Source organism: Elephantulus edwardii, unplaced genomic scaffold (genome assembly GCF_000299155.1).
Source record: "Elephantulus edwardii isolate Elephantulus edwardi_28Jun2011 unplaced genomic scaffold, EleEdw1.0 scaffold00208, whole genome shotgun sequence".
NCBI classification, from domain to species: Eukaryota; Metazoa; Chordata; class Mammalia; order Macroscelidea; family Macroscelididae; genus Elephantulus; species Elephantulus edwardii.
The window spans coordinates 4282649-4299746 of record NW_006399958.1 but is presented as its reverse complement, the minus strand read 5'-3'; the positions used below and the strand labels follow the sequence as shown (position 1 = coordinate 4299746).

The window sequence follows — 17098 nt, the reverse complement described above, 5'->3', positions numbered from 1 at the left end:
GATTTTCATAAACATTTGCAGAGATTTTGGGCTTCCGCTCATTCATTGTTGCGCTGTTCTCTCTGCCCTCCTCCCAGTTTGTCCTTGTCCAAATGCCGCGGTGCTTGTCAAAGCCAGTTCTGATTAATCTTCTTTGAGTTCTTTCTTTTTTTTTTTTTCTTTGAGTTCTTTCAATCTTACTCATTGTCAAGGTCTCATGATCATAGCAAGTGATTGAAAATATGGCCTTAGTCAGGCACACTTAAGTCTTCAAACTAAGATTACTGTTCCTTAGGGTTTCTTTGTATTATTTTTTACATGCATACCATCAGATCAGCTCTGACTGGTACAGGAGTAGATTGTCCCTCATTCTCCAGCAGAGGATCTGATGGATTTGAACCACGTACTTCTGGGACTGCAGTTCAGCTACTTTCCACAAGGGCCTCCAGAGCTTCCAGGATTTTTGAGAGGTCTCTGACCGCTGACTTTTCCAAGGTAATGTGTCTCCTGATCTCTTGGCTGCTGCTGCTGAAATTGTTGATTATGGATTCAAGTAAGATGAAATCATACACTCTCAAGATGGAGCAATTGTTTCTCTGTGTCTCCTGATGTTCAGCTGTTCAGTGGTGACGACTTCTGTCTTCATGACATTGAGACACAATCCATGTTCATGGTTGTAGTCTTTGATCCTCTGTAGCACGTCTTCAAAGTCCTCCTCACTTTCAGCAAGCAAGGTAGTGTAATTAGCATGAGGCAGGTTATTGATGAGTTGAAGCATTATGGGGTGACTTGACCATGCAATAGCTCACCAGAACATTAAGTTTCTAAAGCCCTGTTCTGTTCCTGATTCTTCATTTTGTTTGTGAAGTTTGGGTTTTGTCATGCGACTTTCCTAGTTAAGCTTCAACCTCCATTGTTATTTTTAGTCTAACAATTATATAATAAAATTTATGTTTTCCAACACCCCATCTCCAAAGTCTGTTTTTCTTCCAAATCCCTCAGTTTTGGGGACATAGAGAGGAACAGTTTCTTTTCCTCTCGGCCATCCAGTCAAGTGGTACCCTGACAGTCCTTGTTCCTTGTTGTTAAGTACCATTGAGTCGTAGAGGACTCATGGTGACCCTGTGAAGGAAATAAACTTGCATAATTTTTATCATTATTACAAGTTCACAGGGTATCTGCAGGCAGACGTTTTCGGAAATGGATGCAACTCCTGCTTCCAAACTTGTTTTAATTGGGGAGCTCCTCCAAACACTGTCCACGGTAGGAACCCTTATCGTGTTTGATGCATCACTGTCACAGTGTTCAGTTGGACAGCAAATATGAGTTTTCTTTGTAGAGCAAATGGGCGGACCAGGGCTTTGGCTACTTAGAGGAATATTTGACTAAAATCAAAACCGAGGACTGCAGGTTAAAGTTGCCCATGTGCGGCTTGGTAGCAATCACTTTCTGCCCACTGGGCCACATGAGCTGTCCCTATGTTGTTGTTGTTGTTGTTAATTTTTTCAATTTAAATTTCTTATTGATTTCAGGAAAAATTTACAGAGACTTTGGATCTCCTTTCATTCACTGTTGCACTTTTCTCCCCTCCCAACCCTCCCCCCTAGTACACTACCCTTTTGAAAAAGTAAAATTCTTTCATTGTTTCACCAACCCTCCTCCAGGTCCACTCCACTATGTAGAATTCACTGTAGACTCCTGTCATGACGAAACTACCTAATCACATATCCCTCTTAAACAATTTGCTCCCTCATCTGTTTCAATGCCATGTACATTGTTGACCCCATCTTTCTCAGTCTCTCCCCAACCCAGATGTCAGTCCTGTTTTACAACAGTGGCACCATGCAGTATTTGTCTTTTGGGATGAGATACTTCACTCAGCATAATGTCCTTCAGGGTCACCCATTTTCAATAATATTTCATGAGTTCCTTGTTTTTCAGTGAAGCGTAGTATTCTATTGTGTGAATAAACCACAGCTTCTCTATCCATTGTTTGTTGATGGTCACTTGGGTGGTTTCCAGCTCCGTGCTATTGTGAACAAAGCCGCAGTAAACAGGGATGTGCACCTACCTTGTAGTTAAGTACCCAGGAGTTTCAGACCACACAAAGCCAGGGGGGGGTCTTTAAATCTGATGGGCCAGGTGCATAGCGGTGACGTCACAAGCGGCGTCCAATCACGTGGTATCTTCGCCTTGAACAGTTCGGACCCTCGCGGGCCGCCGTAGAGGAAGAGACCACCCTTCTGCTAATGAATGGAATCTTCATTGCAGGCGTTCTGGATCCTTGTCTGTTCCTTTGTGACTTCTCCCTGGGATTTGAGAACGGAACTGGCGGCCGTATGAGCGCGTACTTGAGACAGGAGCAGACAGACAGGTGGATGTGTCGGGTGAAGGTCTGGCAGGCTCCCGGGTGGGACGCAGGTGGGATGCGGTGCCTTGGAGTCACTGGTGGAGTGGATGCCTGTGTGCCACGTGGTTGTGGCCATCAGGGTCCTGTCTGGGTCTCCGGTTTGTGTGGGACACTCACCTCCTAAGGAATGAAGATGAGAATTAAAATGACTCAGGTTTAAGGTTCCTGCTGAGGGATGAAATGCTGGGTGGAATGACCTGCATGTGGGGGCATCTCCACCCTGGAGGGAGGTGTGGTCCTGCTTCCTTGGTGAGGAGAATGGGAGGCTGCTCTTTGTTATGTGGAGGGAGACTGGGGTTTAGAACAGCTGAACCCCTGCAACCTCAGCAGGTGACACCTTCCCCAGTCAGTGGTTGGAAAAGCCTTGTCCAGATAATCAAGTGTTTTCTTCCTAATTCAGTAGGTGACCGTTTGGTGTGAATTTGTCCGCCTTTTTGCCATCAGATCAGTAGCCTTCCAGGAGTCTTATCCATGCGTACTTTCTACCTTTTACACAATAACGGGTGGAAGTCTATCCTGCGGCCAGTATGGGGTGTAAGTCCTCACTCTAGTGATCTGGTGTTGAGGCGCGGTAGGGTTGGGGTTCCTTGCAGGCGTGGTGGATTTTTGGCTCCACGGCCGACTTGTCAAAAGAACTGGGGATCTGGGGAAAGGAGTTTGCCAGCATTTGGGCGTGCCCAGCTGGTAAGACATTGAAACGTCAAGCTCTGCCTAGGGCCTTGGGATATTTAATGCCAGCTGAATCCGGACTCTGCCTTGCTGAGGCGCAGTAGGTTTGGGGTTCCCGGAATGTGTGGTTTCTTTTTCTAGGGCCCTCGGGCCTGTCTTTCATTATTTTTGTTCAGACATTCCTCTAGGTCGTATAGCCCTGCTGTACAAATTTCCATACAGTGGTCACTTGTGGTTACTGTGAGGCTGAACACTGTGACACTGATGTGTGTCAAATGCGTTAATGGTTGGCTACCCAGTGCGGACAGAGAGTGGGGTGGAGCTCCCCAATCAAAATAAGCTTGGATGGAGGAGTGGCATCCACTTCCATAATAGCTTGCCTTGGGAGACCCTGTGAACCTGGAGAGAGGCTGAGAGACACCCAACCGTCGAGGACTCTCCTTCATGGGGTCGCTATGAGTAGCCTGCGACTCGGCAGCACTTAACAACAAGTGATCTGGTGGCTTCCATACTAAAGACAGTCAGTTCGAATCCCCCACTTGCTCCTGAGGAAGCAAATGACCACTAACCTCACATGTGAGTTACGGCTGCTGACATTCTCCTGGAGGTTCAGCTATGAGTCAGTTCCATTCCATTCGCTGTGAGTGAGAGGCAGGTAGAGAGATTTGGTGGAGCGCTGGAAGGAATTGTCCAGCTAAGGTCACGCCTCTGGCATTTGGAATCCAGCTGTGGCTCTGCAGGGATTTCTCGAGATTCTCCACACTAAAGTAACCATATTCAGATGCAATAATGAGATGAAACTTCGATAATTAACTGGAGAGGCGATGGAAGGGTGATCCATTGGATCTTGTAACAATAACGTGCTAATGGCATCTCAGCTCCTTTGATGTCATTAGAAGGAGAAATCCTGGTTTCAGTCTGATAGCAGATATCTTAGTATTCAGAGAAAGGCAGGAGGAACATTGTCAACAAGAAAGAGATCGTGGCACAGTGGTATAAGCAGTGGGCTCACGCGTGCCATAGATGGTAAGGCGTGGTGCATTACAGCACAGTTCGTGGGGTCACTGTGATTGGTACTTAGTTCAGTAGCTCGTATCCAGCGTTTCTTTTCATTTTTTTAAATTATTTATTCATTTATTTATTCTTTTTATGTGTGTACCGTCAAATTGGTTCTGACTGGTACAGGAGGCGATTGTTCCTCCTTCTTCAGCAGAGCATCTGGCGGCTTTGAACCGCGCACCTCTGGGATTGCAGTACAGTTTCCTACCACTAGGCCACCAGAGCTCGCCATATCCAGTGTTTCTTAAAGTGGTTTTCCAACTCTCTCGTTTCCCCAGCCGCCTTCAGGCTATAGATCAGGCTTTTATGGGTTATTTTGTGAGTATGTATTGTTGAATCTCTGCCTCTCCACTAGGTTTTCCGAAGCAGTAAATTAATTTCCCTGATGGGAAGACATTGTCCATCTTTCTTGTTGGAGCAGCTTGGAGGATTCGAACTGCTTGCTTTTTGGTCCCTAGTTCAACTCAAAACCACTTAGCCACCAGTGCTCCCTTTGATGAAGGCTTTTATATAGTATGTTTAAAATATGTTTCAAGCCCATGGAATGAATTTATCTTCCCAAAGCCTCATTTCTTTGCCATTCTGGTTGAGAATCACGTATGACCACCCTATGAAACTATGTATCACAGGAAGTAAGGTTCAATCTCTTTTTCTTTCTTTTTTCTCTCCCCTTCACATCGGTATCTGATCATTCAGGTCCCATTGTAAAAAGATATCTATCACCCATAGCTCTGAAACATCAGCCCCTGAGGATTTATCGCCCACAGGTGCAACCTGTTCTAGGTCACTTGATAAAGTGTCAGTCACTGGGGTTAGGGGCTGTGCGTTATAGTGAGTGGTCGACGCAGTGACTGCAGGTTGTCACAGAGGTGATATACCCCTCACATTCATTTTCCCTTGATCGTACAGGTCTTGACACCCCAACAGCAAGAAAAAGAAAGAGGAAGACGTTATTTAAATTGGGTATTGCCATCTTTGGGGTACCTTTCATGGCAGGTTGAAATTTCTCAACAGCAAACACACCTGACCCAGAAGGCACAGCGTTGGAGCTTCCCGGTGGCTGGTGACGCTCCGTGACAAAAGAAAATGGACAGGGTTCAGGTGACTCTTTTATTTTTGTAAGCCATGCTCTTAATTATCCTCATCACAGCACACACAGGGAATTGACAGCCCTTGTCTGCTTGAAATTCGGGGGACAATTCTGGAATGACCACACACAGGGAATTGACAGCCCTTGTCTGCTTGAAATTCGGGGGACAATTCTGGAATGACGTGGCTCCCAGAGTGGAGAGCTGCTGGGGGATCCTTAGTGCCAGGAGGCAGGATGGGTGTCAGAGCCACAGAGCAGGTGTCCTGAAGTGTCTTCGGGAAGACAGGCTGCCGAGTGTCCACTGACTGCAGCGAGGGGTAGGAGTGGGAGCGGACCAGGTCAGTGCAGCAGTGCAGACCTCCAGGGCGAGGTCCTCCTCACGTCCATATCCTGGCGTTCTCTATCTGCATCCACTTCTATGTCCAGTGTGAAGGTGTGTTTCTGTGCAATGACTCCTGGCAGTGGTGAGGGGCCTATATGCTCAAGTCCACAAGGACCACGCTGGTAAAGGCTGTGAATGCAGATCCTCAGTCACCTTCCCAGTGTTGTGGAGGGCGGTCTGGAGGCTGGGTCCTGCCCTGGCAGCATGAGCGAACCCTTTCCAACTCTTGCCTTAGACCCTGGGATTTCTGGGGTCTGAGGAATGGTTGTCCTGATCAAAAGAGTCTTAGCAACCTGTCCACAACCTGTGACAAAGAGGCTGGGTCCTGGTTCCTCAAGCTTAGCCACTGCGCCCCACCGTTTCTGCTCAAAGAAGGACTTAGGTGACATTTTATTATCTTATTATTATCTTATCTTATTTCCTAATGGATTTAATTGTTCAGATGTTTAAAGAAACCTTGTACAATGTTTGGTCATATCATCCAAAAAGCAACATATTTAGACTAGTCCAAGGTATAGAGAAACCTTTAGAATCTTCAGCATAAGACGATGTAAGGATAAAGTTGCCTTGTTCATGGGATTATGACTTAATTATTGGAATGGCTGAATTAGAGGGATGAAAGAAGGCGAATTAATGTCTTTGAGTTGTGGTGCCAGAGAAGAGTACTGAATATACCATGGATGTCAGGAGAACAAACAGGTTTGTCCTGGAGATTGTGAAGCCAGGCTGTTTCTTAGAGGCAAGGATTTTGAACTTTCCTCTGACGTACTTGGGACACGTTGCCAGTTGGGACCAGTCCTTCCTGCTTTGGAGGATGCAGGGACAGCGTAGGAGAGGATGACCCTCTCGGAGGTAGATGATTCAGTGACTGGGGTAATGGGGAGTGGTGTGTCGTAGATGATAATATTGGCAGGAGAGAGAGCAGTGATTAGGGCTATTGAGCATAGGGTCGGTATGAGTCCCAGGAGACTCAAGGACAAATAATAGCCACAAAAACATATATATGTGAGAGAGCGATAAAAATGTTTAAGCCATCCATGTGCATCGCTGCAGCAGCTCGTACTAGGGAAGGAGTAGCGCAACTGCCCTCACGTTTCACTGATATCGTCACATGGAAAATACCTTCTGAAATAGGATCTTTGTGTTGCAGGGGTCACTGACGTTGGACGATGTGACCGTGAAGTTCACCTGGGAGGAGTGGCAGCTCCTGGGCCCTGCTCAGAAGGCCCTGTACTGGGACGTGATGCTGGAGACCCACAGTCACCTGGTGGCCATCGGTGAGGACATTCTCCTGACACATTCTCATTTCTCAGCTGCTCAAGCTTTGGGGTGTCTGTGGGGTTGAGAAGTGTGAGATTCTCATCCACTTTAGGCGTATGTCATTAGGAATAGTCTTTTTCCTCTTGAAAGCAGAACCTTTACGTTGTAAGCTTGAATTTTTTTCCCCCTTTTACACCATAAGTAAACATTTGGTCTCTTCACAAGCCAATGCCTGTTGGGTGATTCTAGGATTCTCTGGTTTCACACATACAGGGTGTGGAATTAGCAGAGCAGATGCCCTTTCCATATTGCAGCAGGGAGAGCCACCGCGAACTCTACTGGACAGAAGCCAGGGTGGAATCTCTTCAGGTGAGTGAGCAAAAAGTGGTGGGTCGGGAAGACTGTGGAAGACACGTGAGAGAAGTTGTCACATATGTGAAGTGACTGTGGGCATGTTGAAACGCTGCTGTTCCTCCTTCTTCCCTCGTGACTCCTTTTCTATTCATGAATTTAGAGAAATACACTCCTCTGTGTCCTCTGAGATTAATCCAGATAGAGCACAATTTATGTTTTACCTTTTAAGATTAGATTTCTGTTTCGTTGCTCTACGTGTTGGTATTTTGGGTTCAATGATTTTGTTCATTCCAGTATTCCCAAATCTTTCCCTTCTTCATTTGCTTTTGTCTCCCTATTAAAAATAACACCTTCCAGATCTCTGTCAAGGTAAGATTACCTACTCGTATCCATAAGGGCATCTTCCTCCCTGAAAAGAACAACTCAGACCAATAGTGTAACCTCCACCGAATTCGCAAGGTGTGTGAATCTCCAGTACCTTTGGCAGCATTTCAGCACCAAGCAGATTCCTGTGAGCTGATACAGCCCTCCGAGGCCACTTCACACTAACGATCCTGACCCCAACCTCCCCTCTCATGGCACAAATTTCCGTGTGTCCTGTAGTCATTGCCATGTGTTGGAGACCGAGGGTAAAGTATTTTTATAATTATATCATTGAAGATGCCCAAACCACATGGCATTTGTTCCTATGTACACACCAGTTCTACAGGAAGCATCGAGCATCGGCTTTGCTCGGAAACATTACAACTCAACTTCAGAGACATTGGTCCCCACATAAGGAACTACCAGCAGCTGGTGTGTTTGGAATCACAGAATCCAAGGCTTCATATATAAGCTATTAGATGAAGGGCTGGTCAATGGGAGATAGATGTGAAGGGAGTGGGTACAAGTGGATGGGTATCCCGGTGGATGGTGGAGCAGGGAAATAAGTGGGTAAAGACACGTGTGAGAAAGGCTAGGACAACACTGACACTAATGGCTAACTCCACAGTAAGGGATATACCATTAACTTGCTGGTCTGTCTGATAATTCTCTAAATCTGAACGTTCACATTAAGACAGACTAGGAAGAAGGACTGGCCAATCACTTCTGAAATAGCAGGCCTCTGAAAACCCTATGTACAACATAACACATGTAGATAACAGAAAGGGCAACAGAGGTTGAGCTTTCAAGTATGGAAATACAAAGGAAGAGGAACAGTTGTAAGCAGACACTGGTGACTGGGACATGGAATGTGAGAACCATGAATGCAGGAAAATTAGATATTGTTAAGGAAGAAATGGAATGCATAAATATTGACATACTAGGCATTGGTGAGATGAGATGGACTGGCATGGGGCATTTTGAGTCGGATGATCATATGATATATTACTCTGGAGATGAAAAGGTGAGGAAAAATGGAGTTGCTTTCATAGTTAAAAAAGTCATTGCTAGATCCATCTTGAAGTACAATTTTGTCAGTGACAGGGTAATATCCATACGCATACAAGGAAGTCCAGTTAATACCACTATCATTCAGATATATGCACCAACAATCAGAGCCAAGGAAGAGAATATAGAAGATTTTTACGAACTTTTACAATTGGAGATTGTTTGAACATGCAATGAAGATGCATTTGATAATAATGGGTGACTGGAATGCAAAAATTGGGAATAGAGAAGATGATTCAGTAGTTCGAAAACATGGAGTCGGTGACAGAAATGGAGGTGGAGAGAGAATGATCGAATTTTGCACAATCAATGACTTATTCATAGCAAATACGTTTTTTTAGGAGACATAAACGCAGGTTATATACTTGGATTTCACCAGATGGTATGCATAGGAATCAGATCGATTACATCGGTGGGAAGAACCGCTGGAGAAGCTCAATATCAGCTGTGAAAACTAGGCCAGAAGCTGATTGTGGAACAGACCACCCACTACTCATATGCAAGTTCAAGCTTAAGTTGAGGAAAATTAAACCAAATCCAAGGCAACCAAAGTATGACTTTGAGTCTATCCCACCTGGATTTCAGAATCATCTCAGGAACAGGGTTGAGGCTTTGAACACTAATGAGCAAAGACCAGACGAGTTGTAGGAGGATATCAAGGGTATCATCCCGGAAGAGTGCAAAGGGTCCTTGCAAAGACAGAAGAGGAAGAAAAGACCAAAATGGATGTCAGAAGAGACATCGTGAGGAAGGTAGACAAATTAAAATCATAACGAAGTACAAAAGAAAAACCTAGGATCATGGTGAAGTCTTATGCAGATAAGGTCAAGTTCCTCTTTATGCTCATCTCAGAAGGGAGGGATTCAATTAATACAAACTAGGAACCATGTTGACTCTTCGGGAACACGTTAGAGGTATCATTTGGTTTACTATTAGAATATTAAATTTAATATTCAGCTTCACTCACTTTATTTTATATGGTTTTTGTCTGTATGCCAGGGACAATATTCCTGGTACTATTTTTACGCTCTGACCAGCTTTTCACCGAAGAGTTACCTTATATCAATAACAATTTTTCATAAATACATACGTAACAGTTCAAGTGTAAGGGAGGGTGATTTGTTCTCTTCTTTCTTTGAAACCTGGGACGTTGATGATCATTCTCTTGGATGGTTGAAACATGTAAGAAGAGTTGAGAGAACAAGACAGTCCTATAAACACCCTGCATCAGAAAACACCACTCATTGTTGTACAGTTCATCTTCCTTTAATGGAAAGTATGTTTGACATCTGTCAAAGAGGTGTGAAGTCAAATTTAAGCTCTCAATGTCTTCCCTGTGCTGGTACCTTCAGTATATAATTATCTATTTTTATACACCCTACAGAACTCATAGGTTAAACCTGAGATATTCACTGAGGTCGAGAGTGGAGCAACATTTCGACCTCACTGTGAGACTATGTTACAGCCTGACAGTAAAGTATTTTCATAATGAATTATTATAATGAGACAGACTACCAGGAATGATAGAGAACAGAGACCTTGAAAAATAGGGGGCCAGCAGTTCTCCTTACTGAAGGCCTCCATTCCAGCTTCCCTGTATCTTTATTGAAAATTATCAGGAAGTAGATCACAAAGAATTCAATGCAAATCAAGACACACTCTGTCTATTTAAAACCATCCTCCAGAATCAGGAGTGGATGGTTCAGCAAATAACAACACAAGAATCCAGTAAACCCTTAAGGACTGTCTTAGTGTCTCAGGGTGAACTCTAGCTTGAACCATGCCTCCCCCACATCCTGAAATAGCATTCAGTTTATTAATAATATTTAGTATTGGCTTCCCATATTATAAACTATTCTGATTGGGTAAAAGTCATGAACACAGAGTGTGGATGTTCTATCTGTGGTGTTAGGAATCACGGCATACTGTGGTGTTTTAACACATCATTTTTTCTGTCATACCTACTGGATGAATCAAGCCAGAGTTGATCAGTGCAGGGAAAATAAACACGATGACTTTTTAAAACAGGAAAGGTCATTGGCGACAATATGAACAACTTTATACGAACCCTGTCCTCTCCTGTACCATCCTCATCGTCTATGACACACTTGGGCCATTGCTGGAGTCACTGTCTCTGTCTATCTCATTGAGGTCTTCTCTTTTATGAACCCTTCACCTTTGCAAGCATGGTGTCCCTTCCAAAGAATAACCTCCTCTGACAAAATGCCCAAGGAATGTGAGAGGGGCCTTCCCTATCCTTGCTCGCAAGGAGCAATCTGTCTGTAATTTTCCAAAGACATATCTGTTTGTTCTTTGGGCATTCCATCAAATATTCAGTATTCCAACACCACAAGTTGAAGGCATCAATTCTTCTGTCATTCTTGCTCATTGTCAAGGTCTCATCACCATAGCAAGTGAATGAAAATGTCATGGTCTGAGTCAGGCATATCTTAGTTCTCATAGTCCTATGACTACTCCTCAGGATTTTGGAGGGACCTGACAGCTGACTTTTCTAAAGCAATGTGTCTCCTAATATCCTGGCTGTTGAGGGTGAAATTGTTGATTATGGATCCAAGTGAGACGAAATCGTTCACTGTTTCAAGATGGAGCAGTTGTGTCTCTGTCTCTCCCGATGTTGCTTATCAGTCCATGTAGTGAGGACTTCTGTCTTCATGATTAGAAGCCATCCATGTGGATGGCTGGAGTCTTTGATCCTATGCGGACCGAGGGTAAAGTATTTTTATAATTATTAATAATGAGACTGACTACCAGGAATGATATAGAACAGAGAGCGTGAAGAACAAGGGGCCTGCACTTTTGATGACTTAAGGCTTCAAGCCATGTCTGAGTATTTATAGAGCATCATGAGGAAGGGGGACAAAGTAAAATCATAAGTGAGGACAAGAAAAAAAACAAGTGACCGTGGGGAAGTCTTTTGTAGATAAGGCCAAGTTCCCTCTTTATGCTCATCTCAGGAAGGAGAGATTCAGCTAATAGAAATGATGAAAAATGTCGACTCTTAGGGAACACCTTAGTCCCGGAAGGTAACCTTCACCGTGTGTTAAGCCTCCCTCATTTCCTGATATTTCATTTTGTTTACTATTAGAATATTAAATTTAATATTCAGCTTACTCAGTTTATTTTATATGGTTTTTGTCAATATGCCAGGGACAATATTCCTTGTACGTTTTTTATGCTCTGAGCTGTTTTTCACGGAGGAGTTACCTTATATGAACAAGACTTTTTCATAAATACGTACATACCAGTGCAAGTGTAAGGGAGGGTTAATTGTTGTCTTCTTTCGTAGAATCCGGGGACGTTGATGATCATCTCCTTGCATGGTTACAACATGTAAGAAGAGTCGAGGGAACTAGACACTCCTATCAACACACTGCATCAGAAAACACGACTCATCGGCATACAGTTCATCTTCCTTTAATGGAAAGTCACTGTATGTTTGACATTTGTCAAAGAGGTGTGAAGTCAAATTTAAGCTTACCCTCTGTCACACAGATCAGAAGTGAGGCCGTAAAGAATTCCACTGAGCGTCTCAAAGACGAGACAGCCTTGGTTCCTGTGGCCCGCCAGCAAATTTGTCCAGGAATCGAATTCCCCAAAAGCCAGAAATGCAACCCCACCAAGTCTCCTCTTGTTAAGCATCAGGAATCTGACAAGACGAAAAAGCCCCATGCCTGTAGCGATTGTGGGAAAGCCTTCCACAGAAGGTCTTTTCTCATTAACCATCAGGTCATCCACACAGGAGAGAAGCCCTGGCGATGCAGTCTGTGCGGGGAAGCCTTCTTTAAAAAGTCAAATCTTAGTGACCATCACCACTCAACACATAAAGGACAAAAGCCTTATAACTGCACAGAGTGTGGCAAAGCCTTTTTCCAGATAAAGCAGCTCAACATCCATCAGAAGACGCATTTGGTAGAGAAACCGCACAAGTGCCTTCAGTGTGGGAAGGGATTCATCAAGAAGATAGGGCTCACCATTCACCAGCGGGTTCACACTGGAGAGAAACCCTACGTTTGTGGTGAGTGCGGCAAAGGCTTCACATACAAGAGAGGTCTCATTATCCATCAGCAGACGCACAGTGGTGAGAAGCCCTACTTGTGCAATGAATGCGGCAAACGTTTGAAGCAGAAGAAGAGTCTCATCGTCCACCAGAGAACTCACACGGGAGAGACACCTTATGTGTGCGGGGATTGTGGCCGGGGCTTCCAGAGGAAGAGAAGCCTCACCATCCACCTGCGAATTCACACAGGGGAGAAGCCATACGTGTGTGAGGACTGTGGCAGGGGCTTTAGAGAAAAGTCAAGCCTCATTGCTCATCAGACCCTTCACACGGGCCAGTTCCCCTTTTCCTGCAGCGACTGTGGCAAGTCCTTCTCCCGGAAATCAAACTTCAACTCGCATCTCAAGATCCACACGGGTGAAAAGCCCTTCGGTTGCATTGAGTGCCAGAAGACCTTCCACTCCAGGAGAGATCTCACTGTGCATCACAGATCACACACTGGAGAAAAGCCCTTCCATTGCAGCGACTGCCAGAAGGCCTTCCGCTCCAAGAGAGATCTCACTGTGCATCAGCGATCACACTGGAGAAAAGCCCTTCGATTGCAGCGAGTGCCACAAGGCCTTCAAGACCAAGAAAGCTTTAACCTTGCATGAGAGATCTCATGCGGGTGAGACGCCCTACCACTGCCAGGAGTGTGGGAAGGCTTTCTCCGACTCCTCCAGCCTTTTTTTTTTTCACTGGAGACAACACCAAAAGGACAGGCATCTGGATGGGCTCAAGGTTTGAGACCCTAAACAGAGGAGTCACAGCTTTTCCCTAAGCAGTGAACTCCAGCGAAAGAGCCCTGTGAGTGACCGCAGTTCTCCTGGGGCAGTTGAGACATCAATAAACAACGGGGGACTCCTAGGGAAAAAGGTTGTGGTTCTTGTGGGACAGCCTGTTGCCAGAGGTGGACCATTGGGAGACAACAGAATTTGCACAGCAGAATATCCTGTGGATACAGTGAATGGTGTGATATCTCTCAATGTCTTCCCTGTGGTGGTACATTCCGTATCTAATTATATATTATTACATACCCTTCAGAACTCATAGGTCAAATCTGAGATATTCACTGAGGTTGAGAATTGAGCAACATTTCTACCTGAATGTGAAGACTGAGGGTAAAGTCTTCTTATAATTAATTATTAATAGTGAGAGAGACTACCCCGAATGATATAGAACAGAGACCTTGAAAATCAGGGGGCCAGCAGTTCTCTTCACTGAAGGCCTCCTCCATTCCAGCTTCCCTGTGTCTTGAAAATTACCAGGAAGTAAATCACAAAGAATTCAATTGAAATGAAGCCAAGGTCTGTCTATTTAAAACCTTCCTCCAGACTCAGGAGGGGAGGGTTCATCAGATACTGTGCAAGAATCCAATAAACCTTTAGATTGCCTTCTTGCCGCACGGTGAACTCTAGCTTGAACCATGCCTCCCCCAGTCCTGAAAGAGCATTCAGTTTATTACAAATATTTAGTATTGGCTTCCCATAGTATAAAATATCCTGAGGGGATAAAAGTCATGAACACAGAGTGTGATTTCTATGCTATGTCCTTTTATTGCTTTAAAGTTTATTTTATACTGTTTTTGTCGATATGCAATAATCCTGGGACTTTCTTTACACACGTATCAGGTTGTTTGCAACGAGCGACCACATATCAATAACAGCTTCTCATAAATACCTCCAAACCAGTGCAAGTGGAAGGGAGGATGATTTGTTCTCTTCTTTTGTAAAAACCTGGGACGTTGATGGTCATCTGCTTGCATGGTTCCAACATGTGAAAAGAGTCGAGAGAACAAGTCAGTCTTATAAACAAACTGCATCAGAAAACACCACTCATCAGCATACAGTTCATCTTCCCTTAAGGGACAGTCAGTGTATGTTTGACATTTGTCAAAGAGGTGTGAAGTCAAATTTAAGCTTACCCTCCATCACACAGATCAGATGTGTGGACGTCAAGAATTCCACTGAGCCTCTCAAAGACGAGACAGCCTTGGTTCCTGTGGGCCGTGAGCAAGTTTGTACTGAAATCAAATACCCTAAAAGCCTGAAATGCAGCCCAACCAAGTCCCTAGCCGTTAAGCATAAATAACCTGAGATGATTAAAAAGCCCCATGCCTGCAGCCAGTGTGGGAAAGCCTTCCACAGAAAGTCTACCCTCACAGACCATCAGATCCTCCACTTAGGACAGATGCTCTATCGATGTTGTTTGTGTGGGGAAGCCTTCTTTGAAATGTCAAAGCTCCATGACCATCACCACTCAACACATAAAGGTCAATAGCCTTATAAATCTGTGGAGTGTGGCAAAGCCTTTCTCCAGATGAGGCGTCTCAATGACCATCGAAAGATGCATATGGCAGAGAAACTGCACACTGGTGGAGAGAGTGAGAAGGGATTCTGCCTCAAGACTTATCTCACCGTGCATCAGCGAATCCACACCAGGGAGAAACCCTACGTCTGTAGTGAGTGCGGCAAAGGCTCCAGAGACAAGGTTTTCATTGTCCACCAGCGGACACACACTGATGAGAAGCCCTACTTATGCAGTGAATGTGGCAAAGGTTTAAAAAGTAAGAGAAATCTCATCATCCAGCAGAGAACCCACACAGGAGAGAAGCCATACGTGTGAGGGATTTGTGGGCAGGTGTTCTGCCAGAAGGCAGGGCTCAACCTCCACCTTCAAATTCACACGGGAGAGAAGCAGCTTGTGTGCGGAGACTGCGGCAAGGGCTTTAGAGAGAGGTCAAGCCTCACCACTCATCAGACGTTTCACACGGGCCAGTTCCCCTTCTCCTGCAGCGACTGCGGCAAGTCCTCCTGGAAGTCGAGCCTCACCATGTATCACATGATCAACCCGGGATAGAAGCCCTTCCATTGCAGAGAGTGCCAGACGGCCTTCCGCACCAAGAAAGCTCTCACCGTGCATCAGAGGTTACACACGGGGTCGACGGCCTACAGCGGCCAGGACTGTGGAAAGGCTTTCTCCTACTTCTCCAGCCTTTGTCTTCATAAGAGAAAACACCAAAAGGATATGCATGTGCCTGTGGTCAAGGTTAGAGATCCGGCCCCGACAAACCACAGCTGTTCCTTAGCAGTGAGCTCTAGGGAAAGAACCCTGTGAGCTGAAGAAGTCCTTCTGGGGCTGCTAAGCCATCAGCATACAATGGTGGACTCCTCGTTTAGAGGGACATGGTTCTTGTGGGACCACCTATGACCAAAGGTGGACCGTCAGGAGATAACACAATTGGCCCTGCAGAGAAATCCTAAGGATAGAGTGAATGGGCTCCTATCTCAATGTCGTCCCTGCGGTGGTACTTTCAGTGTCCAATAATGTATTATTATGTACCATACAGAACTCGCAGGCAAAATCCCAAGATCTTCACTGAGGACGAGAGTTGAGTAGAATTTCTTCCTCACTGCGTGACTACAAACTGTATCCTCGGGGGATAAAAGTCATGAACGCAGAGAATGAATGCTCTAACTGTGGTCTTAGGTATCAAGGCACATTGTGGTGTTTTAACACGTCATTTGTTCTGTCATACAACTGGATGAATGACGCCAGGGTTGGTCAATTCAGGGAAAATAAACACGATGAAGTTTTCAAAGAGAAAAGTTCATTGGCGATCCTATGAACAACTCTATACGAAGCCTGCCCTCTCCTGTACCATCCTCATCGTCTGTGACACACGTGAGCCATTGCTGTAGTGACTGTGTCAGTCTTTCTCATTGAGCTCTTCTCTTTTATGGACCCTTCACCTTTCAAAGCATAATGTCACTTTGCAAAGAATATCCCCCTCTAAGAACAAGGCCAGAAAACATGAGACTTAAACTTGCTTGCAAGGAGCATTCTCACTGCACTATTCCAAAGGCTTAACTATTCTTTGGGCAGTCCATGGGATATTCAGTATTCCAACAGCACAAAGAAGGTATCACTTCTTTCAATCTTACTCATTGTCAAGCTCTGATAACCACAGCAAATGATTGAAAAGATCATGGCCTGAGTCAGGCACGCCTTAGTTTACAAACTCATATTACTGCTCCTCGGGATTTTTTTTTTTAATTTTTTACGTGCATACCATCAAATCAGATCTGAGTGGTATAGGATGAGATTGCTCCTCCTTCTCCAGCACAGCATCTGGTGGATTTAAACCAAGTACCTCTGGGATTGCAACGCAGCTTCTTTCTACTAGGCCCTCAAAGCTCCAAGGATTTTGGAGAGGTCTCTGACAGCTGACTTTTCCAATGTAATATGCCTCCTGATATCCTGGCTGCTGATGCTTCAGTTGTTGAAAATAAGATGAAATCATACACTCTCAAGATGGAGCAATTGTTTCTCTGTGTCTCCTGATGTTCAGCTGTTCAGTGGTGACGACTTCTGTCTTCATGACATTGAGACACAATCCATGTTCAT

The 17098-nt window shown here is 44.8% G+C and overlaps 2 protein-coding genes across 2 annotated transcripts in view; both read left to right on the top strand.

Annotated features, from left to right (window-relative positions):
- The first annotated feature begins 6426 nt into the window (after positions 1 to 6426).
- On the top strand, positions 6427 to 13305 carry LOC102849162 (zinc finger protein 605-like). The gene is made up of 4 exons (XM_006897394.1): positions 6427 to 6462; positions 6740 to 6866; positions 7139 to 7218; positions 12148 to 13305. Exons 1-4 carry the CDS (start codon positions 6427 to 6429, stop codon positions 13303 to 13305), a joined length of 1401 nt encoding a protein of 466 aa, XP_006897456.1.
- Positions 13306 to 13313: 8 nt separating this feature from the next.
- Positions 13314 to 17098, top strand: part of LOC102848751 (zinc finger protein 568-like) — a 25852-nt gene continuing 22067 nt past the window's right edge. The window contains exon 1 of the mRNA XM_006897393.1: positions 13314 to 13319. Coding sequence (XP_006897455.1) covers positions 13314 to 13319 — 6 coding nt within the window. The remainder of the gene's footprint in view (positions 13320 to 17098) is intronic.

What these genes read in the sequence shown, in the direction of transcription:
- LOC102849162 (XM_006897394.1), top strand. Translation starts at nt 6,427, where the DNA reads ATGACCCTCTCGGAGGTAGATGATTCAGTGACTGGG. An exon ending in CAGTCACCTGGTGGCCATCG is followed by an intron (nt 6,867 to 7,138) that starts GTGAGGACATTC and finishes TGGAATTAGCAG; the next exon opens with AGCAGATGCCCTTTCCATAT. An exon ending in CCAGGGTGGAATCTCTTCAG is followed by an intron (nt 7,219 to 12,147) that starts GTGAGTGAGCAA and finishes TCTGTCACACAG; the next exon opens with ATCAGAAGTGAGGCCGTAAA.